At 36.7% G+C, this 17,964-nt stretch overlaps 1 protein-coding gene across 2 annotated transcripts in view; it reads right to left on the bottom strand.

Annotated features, from left to right (window-relative positions):
- The window catches only part of STK3 (serine/threonine kinase 3), a 251,200-nt gene that overhangs the window by 114,629 nt on the left and 118,607 nt on the right, over positions 1-17,964 (bottom strand). For both annotated transcript variants that reach the window (XM_024572314.4, XM_045204882.3), the window contains exon 7: positions 7,368-7,505. In XM_024572314.4, the coding sequence (XP_024428082.2) occupies positions 7,368-7,505 (138 nt within the window). The remainder of the gene's footprint in view (positions 1-7,367; positions 7,506-17,964) is intronic.

Raw genomic sequence — 17,964 nt, 5'->3', positions numbered from 1 at the left:
TTACACAAACAAGACATTAATATAAGGCAAAGAATGCCTTTGATAGCATAATCTTGCAGTAGAATGTAGAAAGAAATGAAATAGAGTGAGGAGGAACTGTAATAATAAAGGTATGAATTATTAAGAACCTAGATTTAAAAAAAACAGCTGCCACAATCGAGAAAAGTGAATCCGATGAAAGTACTCTTCAGAAGGATTTAGTGACTACATATTAAGAAAAGGAGAAGAAGACCAATATTGCAAATACTGGGAACCAATAGAATTATACCTCTTTTAAAGAACATAGGAATCTCAAGTTGTATTATACTTTATCTTTTCAGGGAAAATTATGAGCCAATCCTCCAAGCCACAGTTTTACCTGTAAGAAATGCCGAAATACAAATGTGGCTCATCCACTCTACTGCAAACTTGCTTTCATGCAATTAATTGTGAACTGACTACCCAGTGTTTGCTACCATTAATCTACACAGCTTCCCGTACTTAGTCTCAAACTCTCAATGTCTGATTTCATTTGCGGTCGTGTTTTTTTCTCTACATAACCATGACAAAACAGATCTTATCTGGCCAAGAAAGAGGAACTGGCTAACAAAGTTAAAAGGCTACTTGAAGAGCAAGACCATATTATTTGAGCATTCTTGATAGTCAGGAGAGAAGTACTATCAGACATACTGGCAGATTCTTAAAGAGTATTTTAAAGTCATTTTTAAAATAGCAAGTGATAAAATTAAAAAATGCAAAGCAGCATAAAAAATTGAACAACAAAACCAGAGAAAACAAGTTGGCAAAAAAAAAAAAAGTTAATTGTGATTAAAATGTTATTAGCGTATACAAATGTAAATAAATGGGTTGAATTTCCACTTATTGAATAGTATTTTAGTTCCTAAAAGACACTTAGTTCATAAGATAAATTCAACTACATGCTTTCTACATGAGATAAACTTAAATAAATCCAACTCATGTTTCCCCAAGAGGCATATTGAACAGAACCTGGGTAAAAGTCAAAGACAAGCAATGAAATCTGAGTCAAACATAAAAAGATACCAAGAATAGCACAATTTAAAAAGTAGGACTGAAGGCAAAGAAAAGTAAATGAAGAATGTTATTTAATATTAATAAGGGATATAATACAAAGATATAGTTGTAAACTAGGTATATTAGTATAGCATTATGATATATAAGAGAAACTATAGAGACACAAGAGGTTGATCTAATAAAACATACAAAATATTAATATTCCTTTTCTAGTCACTGAGAAAATAGGTAAAAGATAAAAATTTAATATAATCAAACTGAATTAACAGAAAAATCAATACACAAAAGTTACATCTTTTTGTTTAATGCCTATCAAAGCATGTGGCACCATTATAGGAATAGAAAGAACAATAAAACAATATAACGCCCAGAAACAGAATATAATACACAAAATAAACTGGCATAGTATAAAATAGCATTTCCAATCATTGAAAGAAAAGTTAATTAAATAAAAACTGGTGTTGAGATAATACAGGGGGAAAAATTAAACTAGATATTTACCACAGAAATACCAAAATATATTCCAGATAGATTAAAAAATTAAAGTTTAAAAATAAATAGGAGAGTGTTTATATTTAACCCAATGCCATAAAAACAAAAGAAACAACAAGATGGTATAAATACACACAACTTAAACATGTATGAATGGCAATAAAAAACAAATACACTAAAATCTACATTTGTAACATTTATGTCAGACAGAGGTGATTAAATGAAGAGTTTTTTTTACAAGAATATCAATAATAAAAAGATTAACACACCAAATTCTTAAAGGCAATGAATTTTCACTATTTCTAAATGAATCTACAGTAAAATCTAAACTAAAATACAGTGAGCATTCTGAAATCACCCGAATAAAAAAAAATAAAAAAATCCCAAATCAACTTACCACACTTTTGATTATATATTTTAAAAATTAAGATCACTTGATAATTTATTCTTTGAAAATCTGAAACAGTTCCCCTTAAATTTTGTTCATGTTCTAAATTATCACTGTCTAAATTGATGAGTTCAAATTAATGATTTATTAAAAAAAAACTTCAGAGAAAACAAGAATTTGAAATAGTCTAAAGAGACTTAACGCTTCCCAGCAGACTGAGTTGTCATACTTCTCCCTATACCTCTCCGTTAAAGTGCAGCTAAAACCCTGAACATTATATATAAAACAAACATAGGACGATTCTGAGAAATAGAAAGGCGGCAGCAAACTGGTTCGGGACTGGGGGACTTGAGGAAGGACATCACTGTGAATGGGTTTTCTTTTTATCTCACTTATCCCAGACTGGGTACTGGAGAAGCCAGCAACCCAGAAACACCTAGGACACAAACTAAAACTGCCCTACAAAAGCCTGGTCTCTTGACCAAAAAGATCAGGAAAGGGACAGCTCATGAGACAAAACTTCTAGATGAGAACCATCCTATGCCAGCCTAACACCACAGAGAGCACACTGGCCCCAACCCTGCCAGCAGTGGCTGAGTGGGGAATCTATATCTCCACCCTCTGGAAGGTATTCAATCCTATGGAGACGGTGCCAGAGAAGACCAAGGGTTGAGCTAACACATTCATCTCCACCAGCAGTATAAAAGGCCCCCTCCCTCCTCCAGCAGGGAGTGTAGGCAGAGACTATGTGGGAGCCTGAACTTATACCCCTACCAGACAGTAATAAAGAAACCCCACCCCCTCCCAGCTAGAGTGGAATGAGAGGAGACCTAGTAGAGTCAGAACGTCCATCATCACCAGCAATACCAAGGCCCTGTAGTGCCACTGAAGGTGCCTTGAGCGCCTGAGCTCTCACCCCTGTCCAGTCGTAATAAGAAACCCCTCCTTCCCATACATGTCAAAGGGGAACAAGCTGGGGACTGGACTTCTGCTACCTGGCAGTGCCCCTTTTCCCCACTGAAATATTGTCAGAGGATGCCTGTTAAAACAGTGTATTTAAATTAGATCCAGAGTCTCATAATATAATACTGAAAATATCTAGGGTTCAAATGCAAATCACTCACCATATCAAGAAGCAGTAAACTCTCAACTGGGAGAGATAATAAGTAGGCACCAACATCAAGATAACACAGATATCAGAATTATCTGACAGAGATTTTAAAGCAGCCATCATAAAAACGTTTCAGTGCGCAATTACAAGCATGCTTGTAAACAAATAAAAATCAGACCATCTGAACAAAGAAAGAGAAAATAAGTAGAAAAATAAACAAATGAAGATTTTATAACTAAAAAATCACCAAAATTAAAAATATGATCAATGGGCTTAGGAGCAGAGTGAGGACAGAGGAAAGAATCAGTGAACTGGAGTACGGAACAGCAGAAAGTCCTCAACATACACAAAAGAGAAACCAGACTGGAATAAAAATGAACAGAACCTCAGACACCTGCAGGTTCTCTAACTAAAGACAACTAAACAGACAACTTTAGTTGTTTTGTTTTAGACAACTAAAACAAAAGATCTAACATTTTCATCAACAAAGTCATAGAAAGAGAAGAGAAAGAGAGTAGGGCGAAAAAAGTGTTTGAAAAAATAGTGGCTGAAGACTTGCCCCAAATTGGCAAGAGATATAAACCTACAGATTGAAGGAGCTGAACAAATCCCAAAGGGAATAAATTTAAAGAAATCCATACTGAGACACATCATAATTAAATTTCTGAAAATTAAGACAAAAGAATCTTGAAAAGAACAAGGGGTAAAACAATTCAGATGACAATAGATTTCTCTTAAGAAACCATGGATACGAGGAGGAAGCCCCACAACATTTAAATGCTGAAAGAAACGAACTACCAACTAAGAATTCTATAGCCAGTGAAAATATCCTTCAGGAATAAAGAGGAATAAAGACATTCTCAGATGAAGGAAAATTAAGAGAATTTGTTACACAGACCTATCCTAAAAGAATATAAGGAAGTCCTCTAAACAAAAGAGAAGTAATAAAAGGAGAAACATTAGGAGAACGAGACAAAGAGCAAAACAGGGTAAATACAATAGATTTTCCTTAGTTTCTTTAGTTTTCTCAAATGTTTAAAGGTTAAAGCAAATACTATCACAGTATTTGATATGGATATCAGTGTATGAAAAGAAAGTATTTAAGACAATTATATGATAAATGAGAGGGATGACAAGTTAGATAAAGTTTCCATTCCTCATTTGAACTGGGAAAATGAAGAGTAAGTCACACCCTATGGGAGCTCACAGAGTAACCCATGATACCACCTGTTGGAGCCACACACAGCGTCAGTCCAAAGAACAGCAGATCTCAGTCAACCCAACATTCTCACAGGAGGGCAGCCTGGGCGGGAGCTGACTTTCAGGTTCTAAACTGTCCATAGCAGCATAAGGATCCCCTTCAGATCAGGAACTCTACTGCCACTAGGCTAAACTTGAACCTGATCCTTTAATATCTCTGGGGTTTCAATTTCCTCATCTTTTAAAAACTACTAAGAGTTCAACTGAACAATCTCAAAGGATCTTTTCAGTCCGACTGTTTTGAACTTACACAATTATTTATCTTGTGTCATAGAAAATAAACCACTATTAAAAAAACTTAGCATTTATCATGGTCTACCAGTCAGTATGGTATAATCTGTACATGTGGGCTACAGACATATGTCCACTAAAACTTAGTAGTAAGATTGTCCAGTGAGAGTTAATCTATAATTTAACTCATAACATATGAGACACATAAAAACTCCTTTAAGAGACAGACTGGCTTCTAGGAGTCCAGCAAAGTAAGACTGTAATGAGTCTAATGAGACTCCAATGAGAGTAAAGATAACTATCCTATCTAAAAAAAGTCTTTTTAAGTCAGAAGTTTGTTGTGCTAAATTTTGAATTCAATTCACAAAGTATTATAAGCAATGAATACCAGGAATGCAAAAGTAGTCAGTCCCCTTGCAAAAGGCACAGCCCCCTAACCTTGAATCAGTTACAATCCAGGACAATGACAGAGAATGACACATATTTTGTCTAATATGGTGAATGATACGCCCAGGGTGCTTATGGGAACACACAGGAACAACTGGCGTGAACAGGGATGAAGGGGAGGCTTTCTGAAGGCGCACCTTATCTGAATTAGAAACAAAGACAATGAGTAAGAAGGAGCCTGTTGGTGAGGAGGAGTCTTCGACCTGGTGAACATGGTAGAGGGGGGACAGCGTGAGGAAAGGTACGGAGGACTGAAAAAGCATGGTCTGTATAAGAAACTTACAAGTCTAGTATTTCAGCATTTATACAGAAAAAAATGGGAGGTAGCAAGGGGTCAATTATGAAGCCAGACAAGAACACCAAATTGTAACAGAGGGCCTTGAATGATCAACAACAGAACAATTTTTTTTCTTAAAAAGCAAGATAGTAAATATTGGCTCATAAGCACTATATGGGAGTAACATGTAAAATCAGAAGCACTGTTTGCCCTTTATATCATAAAGAAGGATGCTTGGGCCAAACCCAACTCAAAGCCACAGAATAACAGAGTTTGTTAAATGTCTATACGGGTCAGCTTCTGGGCAGAAAGCAGAGCAGAAAAATGAGGAAGACTGGGACTAGGGGTAAAGGGAATAAACCTGAACAATGATTTAATCACTGTGTGATCTTCAGTGGCGTGTAACCTTTGTGGGCTTATGTATCCTCACCCACAAAATTAGGGGGTTATACTAGAATACTTCTAAGATGCTTCTCAATCCTAAAAACTCTAAGTTAAAAACAGCAGAGTTTCTTTTCTTACAAAGATTAGAAAAGATTACGGAAGAAAGACTAGAAACAAACACTGGTTAAAGTATCCAAAAATCAGTTATCAGATATGTTTGGATTTATTTTCACCATATTTTATGCAATTCGTCTCACTTTTTGGGTTTTTTTTATCCCTTCTCTCCTTTCTTGCCTTCTTTTGGGTTGAATAATTTGGATATTCAATCCAATAACAATACCAATAGGCCTTTGATTTATGTGTTCAAAATTCCTTTGACATGGTGACAATATTTCAAAATAAATGTTTCAATTAATTAATTCTTGAAAGATAGTATTTGCATATAACAAGAAACTCAGAAGGCTCAAAAACAGCATTCAGCAAAAAGTAAGTTTTGATTCCACTCCTGTTTCTCAGCCAGTTCGTAACCTTCTCTGAAGGCCAGTCTCTTGCTTATTTTTGCACAGCTACTCCCTGGGAAGCACTGGCATATGCATGTACGCATATACGTAAGTACAGGGGTGTGTGTTTTGTCAATCACTCCTCTTGATGGACCTTAATTTGTTTCCACCTTGTTGACAGTTATTTATGGTGTTTCCAATCTTTTGCCATTAAAATGTCCTATGAATATTTTTATACTTATTTTATTTCACACATAGTTAAATTTTTCTGTAGAGTAAGTTTCTACAAGTGTAATTACTGGGTCAAAGAATATTTGACAATTTATTTTAGATAGACGATGCTAAACTGCTTTCCATGGAGAATGAGTACTAAGTTATATTTTCACAGCAATAAGCATTATACTTAAAGCGCCTATTTCTTATACCCCTCAACAAACACTTTTGTTTAAATAGTACTTTGGAAAAAGATCACTTTTTCTAAGCACCATGTTTTGAATCATTTTGTCATTTAATAAAAAGAATTCTTTTCCAAATACCAAGTTCTGTTGATGTGAGACACGTTTATTATTAGCTCAAAGGTCTGAGCCAATTCTGTTGGAAAAATGATGACTTGGAAATACGTACTGAAGTATTAAGTTATTTTGATTTGCTCTAAATTTTAAGCAGATTAGAAAACTTCCTGACACTCTAGATACAAAGTCTATTCGTAGCAGGGATACCGAAACTCTTCATCTAGGTAATCTTGTAACCAATATTTACAATATATAATCTTTTCAAAGAGCTCAGGAATCTATTTACACATCTTAAAGTAGAGCAGAAAACCAAAGAAGAAATGCTGAGTCAAAGAATAATACATCCAGAAAAAAATACGAGAAATAGTAACAATAGAGGGAAGAGTTCATTCCTGAAATGAGAATGCTTTGGAGTTTTGTTTTAAAACAACTTTAGGGGAAAAGAGTTGACAACAACCAAAATAACAAAACACCAAAACATAAAAAAGGGAAAAGAGAATGCTGAACTTGGAAAAGGAAGAAAATGAGACACAAAGAACATACAGAAGAAGAATGGAGGGGTGGGTGTGAGCCTGAGGATGGATGTCTATGTATCAACCCGACTTCCTGGGAGGTTTATACCTTTAGAAATCAGTTAAGGAAACTCACAGTAACCCTAGTTAATGTCAGAAAGCTAAAACATATACAGAAAATGTTCTTCCCTTAGACCATTCCCTTAGGCACAAGCACTGACCTGTAAAAGTTGTGTTGCAGTAGCTCTCTGCTCAGGGTTCTTCACTAGGCACTTTTTAACAAAATCGGTGAAATCATCAGACCAGAGTTCTGGCTTCCTGAATGTTGGTGGTGGATTTGTGGGAATCATAAAAATAGCCTAATAAAAGTGAAATATCCAAAAGACAGAGTAAGAATCGCAACAGCACACCAAATAAACAAATCTCTTTATCTATCTTTCTATCAGACTCCAAATCTGAAAAACAAATTTAAGCGGTTCTAGGATTTCCAGTAAGACTGCATTCAGGAAGCAAGTCCATCTGCTACTAATGTAATCATTTCCCATAAATTTCCTCTATTTGAATTGTAGCTCATTGAGCACATCATTCTTTATTTTATCTATTATTTTTAATCAGTCTCCAAAGACAATTGTATTTCTAACCCTTTTACCATACTAAGGACACCCTCCAGTTAAATAGATATATTCCCCCTCCAATCCTGCTACTGCATGTGAGACATAGTTCCTATTTCAGTTTTATAAAAGGACTGCTGCTCAGAATGGCTAGCAGCAGTCCAATTTGCTTCTGCAATCCCGAATATTTACATACAAATAAAATTCCTGCTGTTATTTGAAATAATATTTGATAGAGCCAAGACATTTTTTTCTCTTTCTGAATACGAGTCAGGGTTCCAAATAAAACGTTTTAAAGCTAATACACCATTTAGATTTATTAATAATGATTTAACTTTGTATTACTAATTTAGTACTAATGATATTACATCCAGAAAGTTCACAATTCGAAAGCTCTGAAACGTTTCCATCATCCCTGTCCTCCTAGCTATCAAGTCACCCTTTTTTCAACCATGAGAATTAATCCCTAATGTTCTTAGCAAATCACTGTATGCAACGAATTAACTTTTCTCATGGGTATCTAGAATAGTCCCTGATAAAATACCATCACTAAAACATCATTTTCTTTGAAAAGTTATGAAAGATATGAAAACAATAAATTTAAACCAAATGTATCAAACACTCAATAAATACTAGCTATTATCATTTTCATTTCCACATAATATTACAAAAAAGATAAGAGGCAGACATAGCAATGACAAAAATTTTACAAAGTAAAATGAATGCAGCCATATTAAAACTAACTGTAGTTTAATAGGTAAGTTTATATAATGACACAATCGAAACAAGATGTGAGATGAGGAAAAATGGCTTTTTGGCAATTTTAATATGTGCACATGCAGCCTACAAATATGGGCCTCGCAAAGACGTATTCAGGGCTGAAACATGTAAGAACTCCCTTTCTAACCCAGAGAATCTCTGACTTTCTAAGAGAGGTGTCTGTGTTCTACACTCATTTTTTCCACCCGGCTTTTAGTGGTCTTCTCTCTTCATGTGTAAGCAAATTTCATGTACATGAACTTATGTCCGTCTCTTCTCCTTAATCCATAAAGAAAATTAAAATGGTAATACAAACTACAATAATACTTAGAAACAAAATTTTTATCATTGAAAGAAACTAGCCATACTTATGTTTAAAACTTCTGTTCATGTATAGAGAAAACATCAAAACTTAGACAAAATATAATATTTTGGGAGATACCAATTTTTATGTATTCTTTTGATATAATAAAATTATTTTATTCTCCATTAGATTTGTATTAATTGTTCAAAAGTAATTCGTAAGTCCTCAGAGTCAGAGAATTTGCACAGTAAAGACATAGGACAGATCATTTGGCTCAACCCTGTCATTTAACAGAAAAGAAATCAAAGCCCAGAGGGGCTAAGTGACTCAAAAACAGTATTTCGGTGGGGGTTGTGGGGGGTGGGGAGGAATGTTGGGGGGGAAATGGAGACAACTACACTTGAACAACAATAAAAAAAAGAAATTTAATAAATAAAAGCTTTCAGTATTCTCTAAATAAAAAACTGATTAGGAAATAATCTGACATTTTAAAAAAGCCAGTATTTCAGACCTACAAGACAGCCTTCATTTAAAAAATTAGCAAAGCTTTCTAAAGCATCTATTGATACTATATTTCAAGAAGCAAGAAGGTAAAGTACAAAGCAGGTTACTAAATCTAAACAAACAGCTACTAAGAGGATTAAGAAACCATAAATGAAGATTCTGTTTTCAATTTACAGGTTTTCCCAGGTTCTCTCTTACTTCCAAGTGGGGAAGAAAGCATAAGCAAGATTTATGCCTTAAAACAGTGAGAAGAAACGTCTTAAAACTTACTACCCTCACAACTGTGACAGTCAATATAGTTGAAGATTATTCAATCAAATATGAGTAAGAAAAAGACTATTCAGTAGAGAAAACATAGTCTTTTCAATAAGTGGTGTTAGGCACTATGTTAAGAATTCAAAGACGCAGCAGGAAATACAGTCGCTACCTAACCTAGTCCGGTAATCAAAGAACAGCAGTAAAACAATTAAAGAATAGTACTAAAATAGAAGAAATGATAGAAGGCATAAGAAGAGAGGTCATTTCCCCTAAGAAATAGCATGAGGAAGAGCGAGCGCATAGAAAAGGGCTGCTGGGAGGAGCACAGAACATGCTGGTCGCCCTGTGAGGGACTAGGGAATGCTAACATCTAAGGGGAATAGATGACACACAGTTTGGCCAGCAAGAAAGTGCACAACTGAAAGGGTTTTATTATTTTTTTTTCTAGTATGTGTGTACGTGTCTGTTTGTTTTTGGTTTTTTGCTGTTAATCAGAGTTTGTCTATACCCAAGAGGTAGATTTAAAAAAAAAAAAAAAAAAAAGCTTAGACATCCTCTAAGTATGGAACAGAGAAGGTAGTTAGGGTCTAGTGTAGATGTCCCGAGATGAATAATAAAGAATTCAACAAAGACAGTATCTGCAGGAATGAAATGGAAAGAATTGGGTGTGAGCTACTACAAAGGAAGAACCAAAAGTACACCCTACCAACCTTGTTTGAGAGGGGTGGAAAAAGAAGAACAAAGATTACTTCAGAATCCAAGAAATAAAAAAGACACCCTCAGTGCAAAAGGCTCTCGGGGTATTCTAACAAAGCAGAGAAGATTCAATATTCAAGTCTTTTGATTCTAGGGTAAGAGCTAATCTCTTTAATTCTGTATGCATCTTCTTTCAAAAAGGGACACTCCTTTAATGGAAAAGAACATTCCTACACACCTTATTACATCTGAGATAGTCCTTCAAAAGCAGTGAAGCCAGTTTTATGACACAATAAGCATCTATCAAATGACAAGTATATATCAAGTATTTCCTGTGTGTTCAGAACTACGTTCTAATAAAGTAGCAGCAAACTCATAGGCCACAGGCCAAATGGTGTCTGTGGATATATTTTGTTTGGGTAACATCAAGCTAATATATCTGCTGGAATTAGACTGATTTTACCCAGGGTGTATGTTCTCCCTGATGGCTCCCTTAAGTATCTAACTATGTAAGCCCTACTATTACAGACTTTAAAATAAGATACTTTAGGTCAGCTTGTGGGCGGAGGGGGGGGGGGGCTGACTAACACAAATAGCAAACAGTGGAGTGCTAGAAAATAAAATTCTTCTATAAATAACCTAATTAACTTCATACAGCTCCATAGTTGAAGCAGAACCTAATCTGGCTTTAAGAAGGGGGAAAAGGGGTTAATGTGGGCTGCTTGAAAAGGCATACAAAACCACCTGCTATGTCAAATTAAAGAATAAAAATAAATTTGAACTCTCATCTTTGCCAAACAGTTCAAAGCACCTACATAAGCCGCTATATAGACTGACCTCAAACTGCAGTAAATGATACTAGATTGTCTAGATAAATGTTGTTGGTCTGCACTTCTGTTACAAATGATGGATAACAACTCAGTGATTTATGTCCTTGAAGCTAATACTCTCCTTTGAACTTTGAGACAATGAGCTGCAGCCTTATCTTCAGATAATCTTAACATATAAGGCTCACCTCAGCAGTAGCTATTACAAACCCAAGGATAAAAAGCTTAACTCTAACTCTTATTTACCCAGTACTATCATAAAATGATCCTAAAATGCTCACATCTTACTCTCAAACAAGCACTAAACTGCATGCAGTTCAAACAAATACGTCTTAATATATGAGCTACAAAACGTAGACTTTAAAGTCTCCAGGAAAACCACTATACCTTTTATTTCCATTTCTTTATGTTAGATCACCAGTAACAGACTGACAGATTTTGTCACAGGTTTGACTTTGTTCAACTAGTTTAACCTAATCACAAATCGGAGGAGATCCTCTGGGGAAGAACCTCCGGGTTTCTGTACGAGCTGATTGGGTAACACGCCTCTGCTGTAGAAAGTGTTGGCAATCAGTGGCTAGCCTTGGACCAACAATTCACTCCCTTCCTTGCCACCAACCAAATGGCATGAACACACATAACAGCCATATAATTTATCTTATCTCTAACTCCATTTTGATTGAAGAATGTTAGTACAATAAAGGATGCGATTATCCTTGCGTGTGTTTTTACTCAATGTGTTGCTTAACTACATATTGAACCTCTGATTAAGTTTTAAAAAGAACCTCCCTGATCACAAGTAGTCTTAAGGAGCCAAGAAATGTAAGTGCCTCAAAACAAGGAATTTTATCTTCATGCCTGGAATTTCATGCCTTAGACTCCAGGAGCACCCAGAAGATGTGGAAAGAGCTGAAAGCTGGGAGACTACAATGCCTGAACTTTATAATCTCGGTGGAGTGAGTCAACACATGTCTGAAGCTAAGGTAACTGGATTTGTGAATGTACAGAAGCAATGAATATGCCGGAATAACAAAGGAATCTATGCCACTATTCAAGACCCTCAGGTATACAAGCAAAAGGTTATCTGCCTAACAAATAAATGAGATAAAAGATGAGAAAGCACTTTAAAAAACTGTAAATATAGCTGTTCCCTGATAGCAAACATAATAGGTAGGAAGCTTTACTAAGCCAAATAAAAATCCATAATTTCTGGAAAGAATGCATCATAATAATATTGTTCAAAGACTACTACAAATAACAGCAAACGCTACAAGGGAATAAATCAACACTGGACGCAGGTCAGAATAATAGGCTGAAGTTCCACATCACGCTCTAACTGATCTGTGCAGCCTCAGTTTTTTCACATAAGTGAGGTTGTTGGACTTGATATTTTTAAGGCTCCTTTTTGGGTCTAAAAGACTCTGGCCCTATAACTGCCTAGCAATCTAGGCGTTAAGTACTAGCTAGACAAGTATTACATTGTTAATTAGAAAGCAGATGGACATGGAGGAGAGGGAAGGATGTCAAAAGGCCTACTAACTGCTTCTTGGCCTTTCGCTAACACCACTCCCTCAAAAGCAAATTTGAAATAGAGCTTTTGAAGAGAACACTAAAGTCTAGAGTGAACCCTACTTTTAGACTGCAGTTTCCACATATAAGCACAGGGTTAAAGTACTGCAAGCATGACCTCACAATTCACTCCAGCTCCAGTTGCCGGACCTTCGGTAATCATTAATCAAGCCAATAAAGGCCAATGTGCCCGCCTGTGAACCAAATTAAGGGATGGGGTACAGCTGGTGCCCTGGCAGAACTAAGTGAAGAGAACCGGCTCTAAAGGTTTGAGCTGGCTCTGGATGACACTGGATACAATATAATAGTGTCACCATTACGAGCAGCGATCTAACCTATTTTTAATTCTATGTCCTCTTTACACGTTTGAAAAATGGGAATAATAATAGTACCTACCTCACAGGGCTGTTCTGAACTTTATATAGGTTATTTATTATACATGTAAAATACTTAGTGAAAATTAGAAAATAACAGTATAGAACATTTACTTCCCATAAAAATGACACATTAGAATAACTTGGGAGACATAAAAAATACTGTGCCTGGCCCTGGCCACGTGGCTCAGTTGGTTGGAGCGTCATCCCATCCACCAAAAGGTTGTGGGTTCAATCCCCAGTCAGGGCCCATACCTAGGTTGTGGTTTAGATCACCAGTCATGGCGTGAATGGGGCAATCTGTCAATGCTTCTCTCTCACATCTGTGTGTCTGTCTCTCTCTCACATTCTATCTCTCTCTCCCCGCGGCCCCTCTCCCTTCCAATCTCTCTAAAATGAATAAACATATCCTCAGGTGAGGATGGAAAAAAATTATTATAAAAGCCAGTATATATTCAACTTTTAAAAATTGTAATTTTTAATTGAACAAAGGCTTCATTTAAAATTCACTTAAAAGCATGATTTAAGTTGCTGCCTATTCCAGTCTGCCCCTACAGCCACCTCTCACACAAGCATAATTCAAACCCCAATACCTTTGTTTGCATCCAGTTAAATCAACCATCTATCAAAACTGAAATCTAATGTCCCTTTAAGACAATTCAACAATATTCATGAAACAGGAAGAAATCAAAAGTGAACATGAGCCAACACTTCAGGAACTTTATCATTCCACTCTCAGATCCCCCCATTTAGAATTCCTGTGTGTGAGCAGTTCAACTACCTTTTCTGAGCACATAAAATGTATCCATACCTTTGAAAGAATTTCTTCAGAAGCTTAGACCCCAATGGGATAGGACAACACATACCAGATCATTTCAATAAAATAGTGTAAGTGCTAAAATAGAAATGAACAATGGGCATTATGGCTCAGCAAAACTGGAAATGATGTCAAAAGAAAAATTAGACTTGAGCTTAGTCCTGAAGAATGATTGAGTTACGGAGGCATAGAAAATAGAGTAGCATGGCCAAAGGGACGAGGTCTGAAATGCCATGGGTACTATGAAGGAAACTGACTTGTTTCAGGTATGGGGCAGGGAAATTACAAGGTAAGACCAGAGCATCCTACTGGCCCTTAAAGAACGGAACCACTCAAAATTAATCAAGTCATCTCAAAAGAAGTTTAGAACCTGCAGAACTTAACTAGCCACAGAAGATTATGATTCAATTGATCTGAGGTGAGGACCAGGCACAGTATTTTTTTTTTAATCCTTACCCAAGGATATGTCTATTGATTTCAAAGAGAGAGGGAGAGAGAAATATGTACCTTGACTGAGGATCAATCCCACAACCTAGGCATATGTGCCTGGCCAGGAATCAAACCTGCGACTTTTTGGTGTACAGGGTGATGCTCCAACCAACTTAGCCACCTGGCCGGGGCCAGGCACAGTACTTTTTATGTCTCCCAAGTAATTCTATTGTGCAGCTGACGTTGGGAACCACTGTTCTAGATCATATAAGGCAAATATTACCACTCCATATATCTCAACTTCAGCATCTTCCATATTTTAACTTGTACTCTGACTAGTTATAAACTCGTTCTAAATGCCCCAGGTACCATGGAAACTCCCTGAAGATACAGTGTCTATCAGGTTTGTATCCCCCATAGCATTAAGCATAGTTACTTGTGCAACAGTAAAATCTAAATTTATATTGACAGCGTTGACATAAATTCTTCCAGTTAAATATGGTGACATGAACATACTGATTAATCTCAATTCCATTCCAAAAAGCCTACTAAAGGACAGTGAGATTTTTTTTAAGGCTTAAACTCCAAAGAGAGAGGGATGGTGGCATATATGGGACAGTAATAAAATTTTGGAAACAGAAAAGTAGAGGGATGAGTCATAACTGGCTCAAAAGAGCTGAGAAATCAATGAGAAGCAATCAATTTCCACCAGAGAAGGGAGGGAGGGAGGGAGGGAGGGAGGGAGAGAGGAAAGAAACTGGAAGCGGCAGATGCATTAAAGATAGGGGACGTCTACAGCAATGAGCACACCGGGCACGCAGCTCTTAGTTTGTAAATAAGGCAATTTGGCATCAAATGTGTGCTCCTTGAAGAAACCTTAAAATTACCATTTGGCATAAAAATCACCCTGACTAGAGTGACAAAATAATGTCACAATTTACCACCGAAGTGCAAAGACAGGGTTATCACAGAATCTATATGATAGTAAATCAAATAATCAAAACATAGAAAATGTAAAAGGGTAATACCAACTATAAACATGTCACTCAATCCTCAGCCATACCTAATGGTGATCGCAAAACTAAGGCAGCCGCTTACACAAAGGCCTAGGAACCCAAACTGATTCTAAGAACTAGGTTAAAGCTAAACAGGCACAGGTCAGCACAGGGCTCACATGATTCAATCAGGATGAAACAATAAGCTAGTCCCAAGGTAACAAGAGTGTCGCACAGTGTATGAGGCTCTGGGCTGAGAATAGCACAATGCCCAGAACAAACCAACTTAACGACAACAAAGAAGATATTACCTAATAAATCAATACAAATCACAGTTACAAAAAACTAAAATTAATTATCAACAAAGGATATGTGAAGAACAAAAAAGACACTACTGAACATGTAGAAAGTCTATGATCAGAAAGAAATAATACATCTCAGGAATTCAGTTTGACAATTTAGGAATTAAATGGTAAGTTTCAGAAAAAAAAAAAATCTGTCCCTCAGCCTTGCCTAGAGAAAAGAATGCTTTCATCTACTGCCTGGGTCAAACATGAGAGCCAAATACATCAATAAATAACTCACCAGAGCCTACCAAAAATTATCAGTTTCTGGCTCCATATACTTTAAGAAAATGAAATTTACAAGCAACTACCAATTCCAAATATTTAGCCAATGGTTCTCAACACTGGCTACATATTAGGTCATAATCACATAGGGACCTTGTAAAATTACTAATCCCCTGGACCTAGCCCAAAGAATCTGATCTGGAGGGAACCTAGGCATATTTTTTTAAAATTCTCTAGATGAGTCTAAGATATAGTCAGGGTCAAAAATCACTACATGAAGCAAGGGATATGGACTCACAGTATTTACTTCCAAAGCCCCATAACTTTGGGGCTAGTGTGAAAATATACTATTTTTAGAGACTGAGAGTTCATAAATAGAGGAAGGGAGGGAACTATGAACATTAATTCAAGAGCCAGCTCTTGGCAACAACCACCAAAATGTTCCCCTTGCTACACAAGCTCTACAGCCCCAACTCTGTTTGGGGCTACCCTCCCAGAAAAAGCCCCAAGTTCCATGCTTCTCTCTCCTTCCTAATCTTTCTTCTCTCCCTTCCACCCATCGAAACTTCTGTTGAGTGTATCTCAGTTTAATAATACAAGGGCAACCTGATTAAGTCATTTCATGTTAAGGCAATGATGGATGATAACTCTCTTACCTATGCATAAACCTCCCAAGGTGTTTTGCAAAATTTCAGGCAGAGTGGAAGGGGATAATTTTGGGCAAGGAAATTTGCTTTTTAGGGTTCTGAGGGAGAAACACAAGCATTTGTAGTCATTTTCCCACAAAGACCTCCTTTTAAGTACGTCTCCTTAGGGAGAAGCCTATCCTTCCTCTAACTTTTCTCAGGCAGACAATGAACCACAGCAAAACACACCCAAAGCAGCTAAGAATGGCACTTTTTTAGAAGTGTTGGCCTGATGCCATGCAAAAGTGGGAGACTGAAGACAGAATGATGATGTAAGGAAACGACCCTGAAAACATTAGCTCATACCTGTCTACTAGGTCGAGGGTATTCTATCAATAGAATTCTTCAGCCTTAGTTATTTCCTGTGAGAACTGGGGAAAGAGAGCCTGCAACCTCAAAGCCTTAGAGAAGCCTTAATATAAAGAGAGAAAATAGTCATGGACAGAACGACATGAAGAAGTGACTATAGGGAGGGGTGCCATTAAATAAGAGAAAAAGGGGAAAAGTATCAATGAAGAAGAGAAACTCCCCCCCCGACATACACACCAAACAAAAATTAAATGCTTTAGGGCAGAAATCAGCAAAATTTTGGCTCACGTGCCAAATCTGGCCAGCCATCTGTTTTGGAGAATAAAGTTTTATTGGAACATGGCTATGTTCATTCTTTTATACGTCGTCTATGGATGCGGAGTTGAATGTTTCCATTAAATGGCCCAGTTGAGTGGCTGCAACAGAGGCCATGTGACTTGCAAAGACTAAAATATTTACTATCTGGCCCTACACAGAAAAAAGGTCCTGCCTTCCAGGGCTGGTGAGTAAGATGAGGACTGATATTAAGGACACTGATTTTGGCAATAAATGATCCCTGATAAATATGAAGAAAAAGTTAAATAATTCAAAAGAAAGTGTATGTACATTAATAAAGTAGAGGCAATGAGTGTGAGCTATTCTTTGAAGAAATTTAGCCTCTAGGAAAACACAAAGACCACATGAGAGCCTGTGGAGAAGGAGAGATTTCCTTGTTCTCTCCAACCCTGCTCCTCCCGGAGTCCCTCTCTCTCCTTTGTTACCACCCACACAGTCTCCGGAACTGGAAACCTCAGTCATTGCAGTCACCAAGTCCAAGTGATTTGAGCTCCAAATATCTTTTGTATCCTTAGTTCTAGGCACAATGATTAGTACATAGCAGGCTCTCAATAAATGTTTTTTGAATAAAAGAATGTAAGCATACAGAATGTAGAAAGAAAAGATGGGGAAGAAAACAGAAAAAGATTATGCCCCAGCTCTACCGCTAAACGACTGTGTGGCTTAGACTCAAGTCTTAAGAGACTTTATAAAAAACAGAGATGACGACAATGTCATTTTGTTATTTTTTCCCCATGCAGGCAATCTTTATTATAGCAGTATTCCCATATTCACA

The sequence above is a fragment of the Desmodus rotundus genome, chromosome 8 (genome assembly GCF_022682495.2).
Source record: "Desmodus rotundus isolate HL8 chromosome 8, HLdesRot8A.1, whole genome shotgun sequence".
In the NCBI taxonomy this organism is placed as follows: Eukaryota; Metazoa; Chordata; class Mammalia; order Chiroptera; family Phyllostomidae; genus Desmodus; species Desmodus rotundus.
The sequence above is the reverse complement of the archived record's forward strand: the minus strand, read 5'-3'. Positions and strand labels throughout refer to the sequence as shown.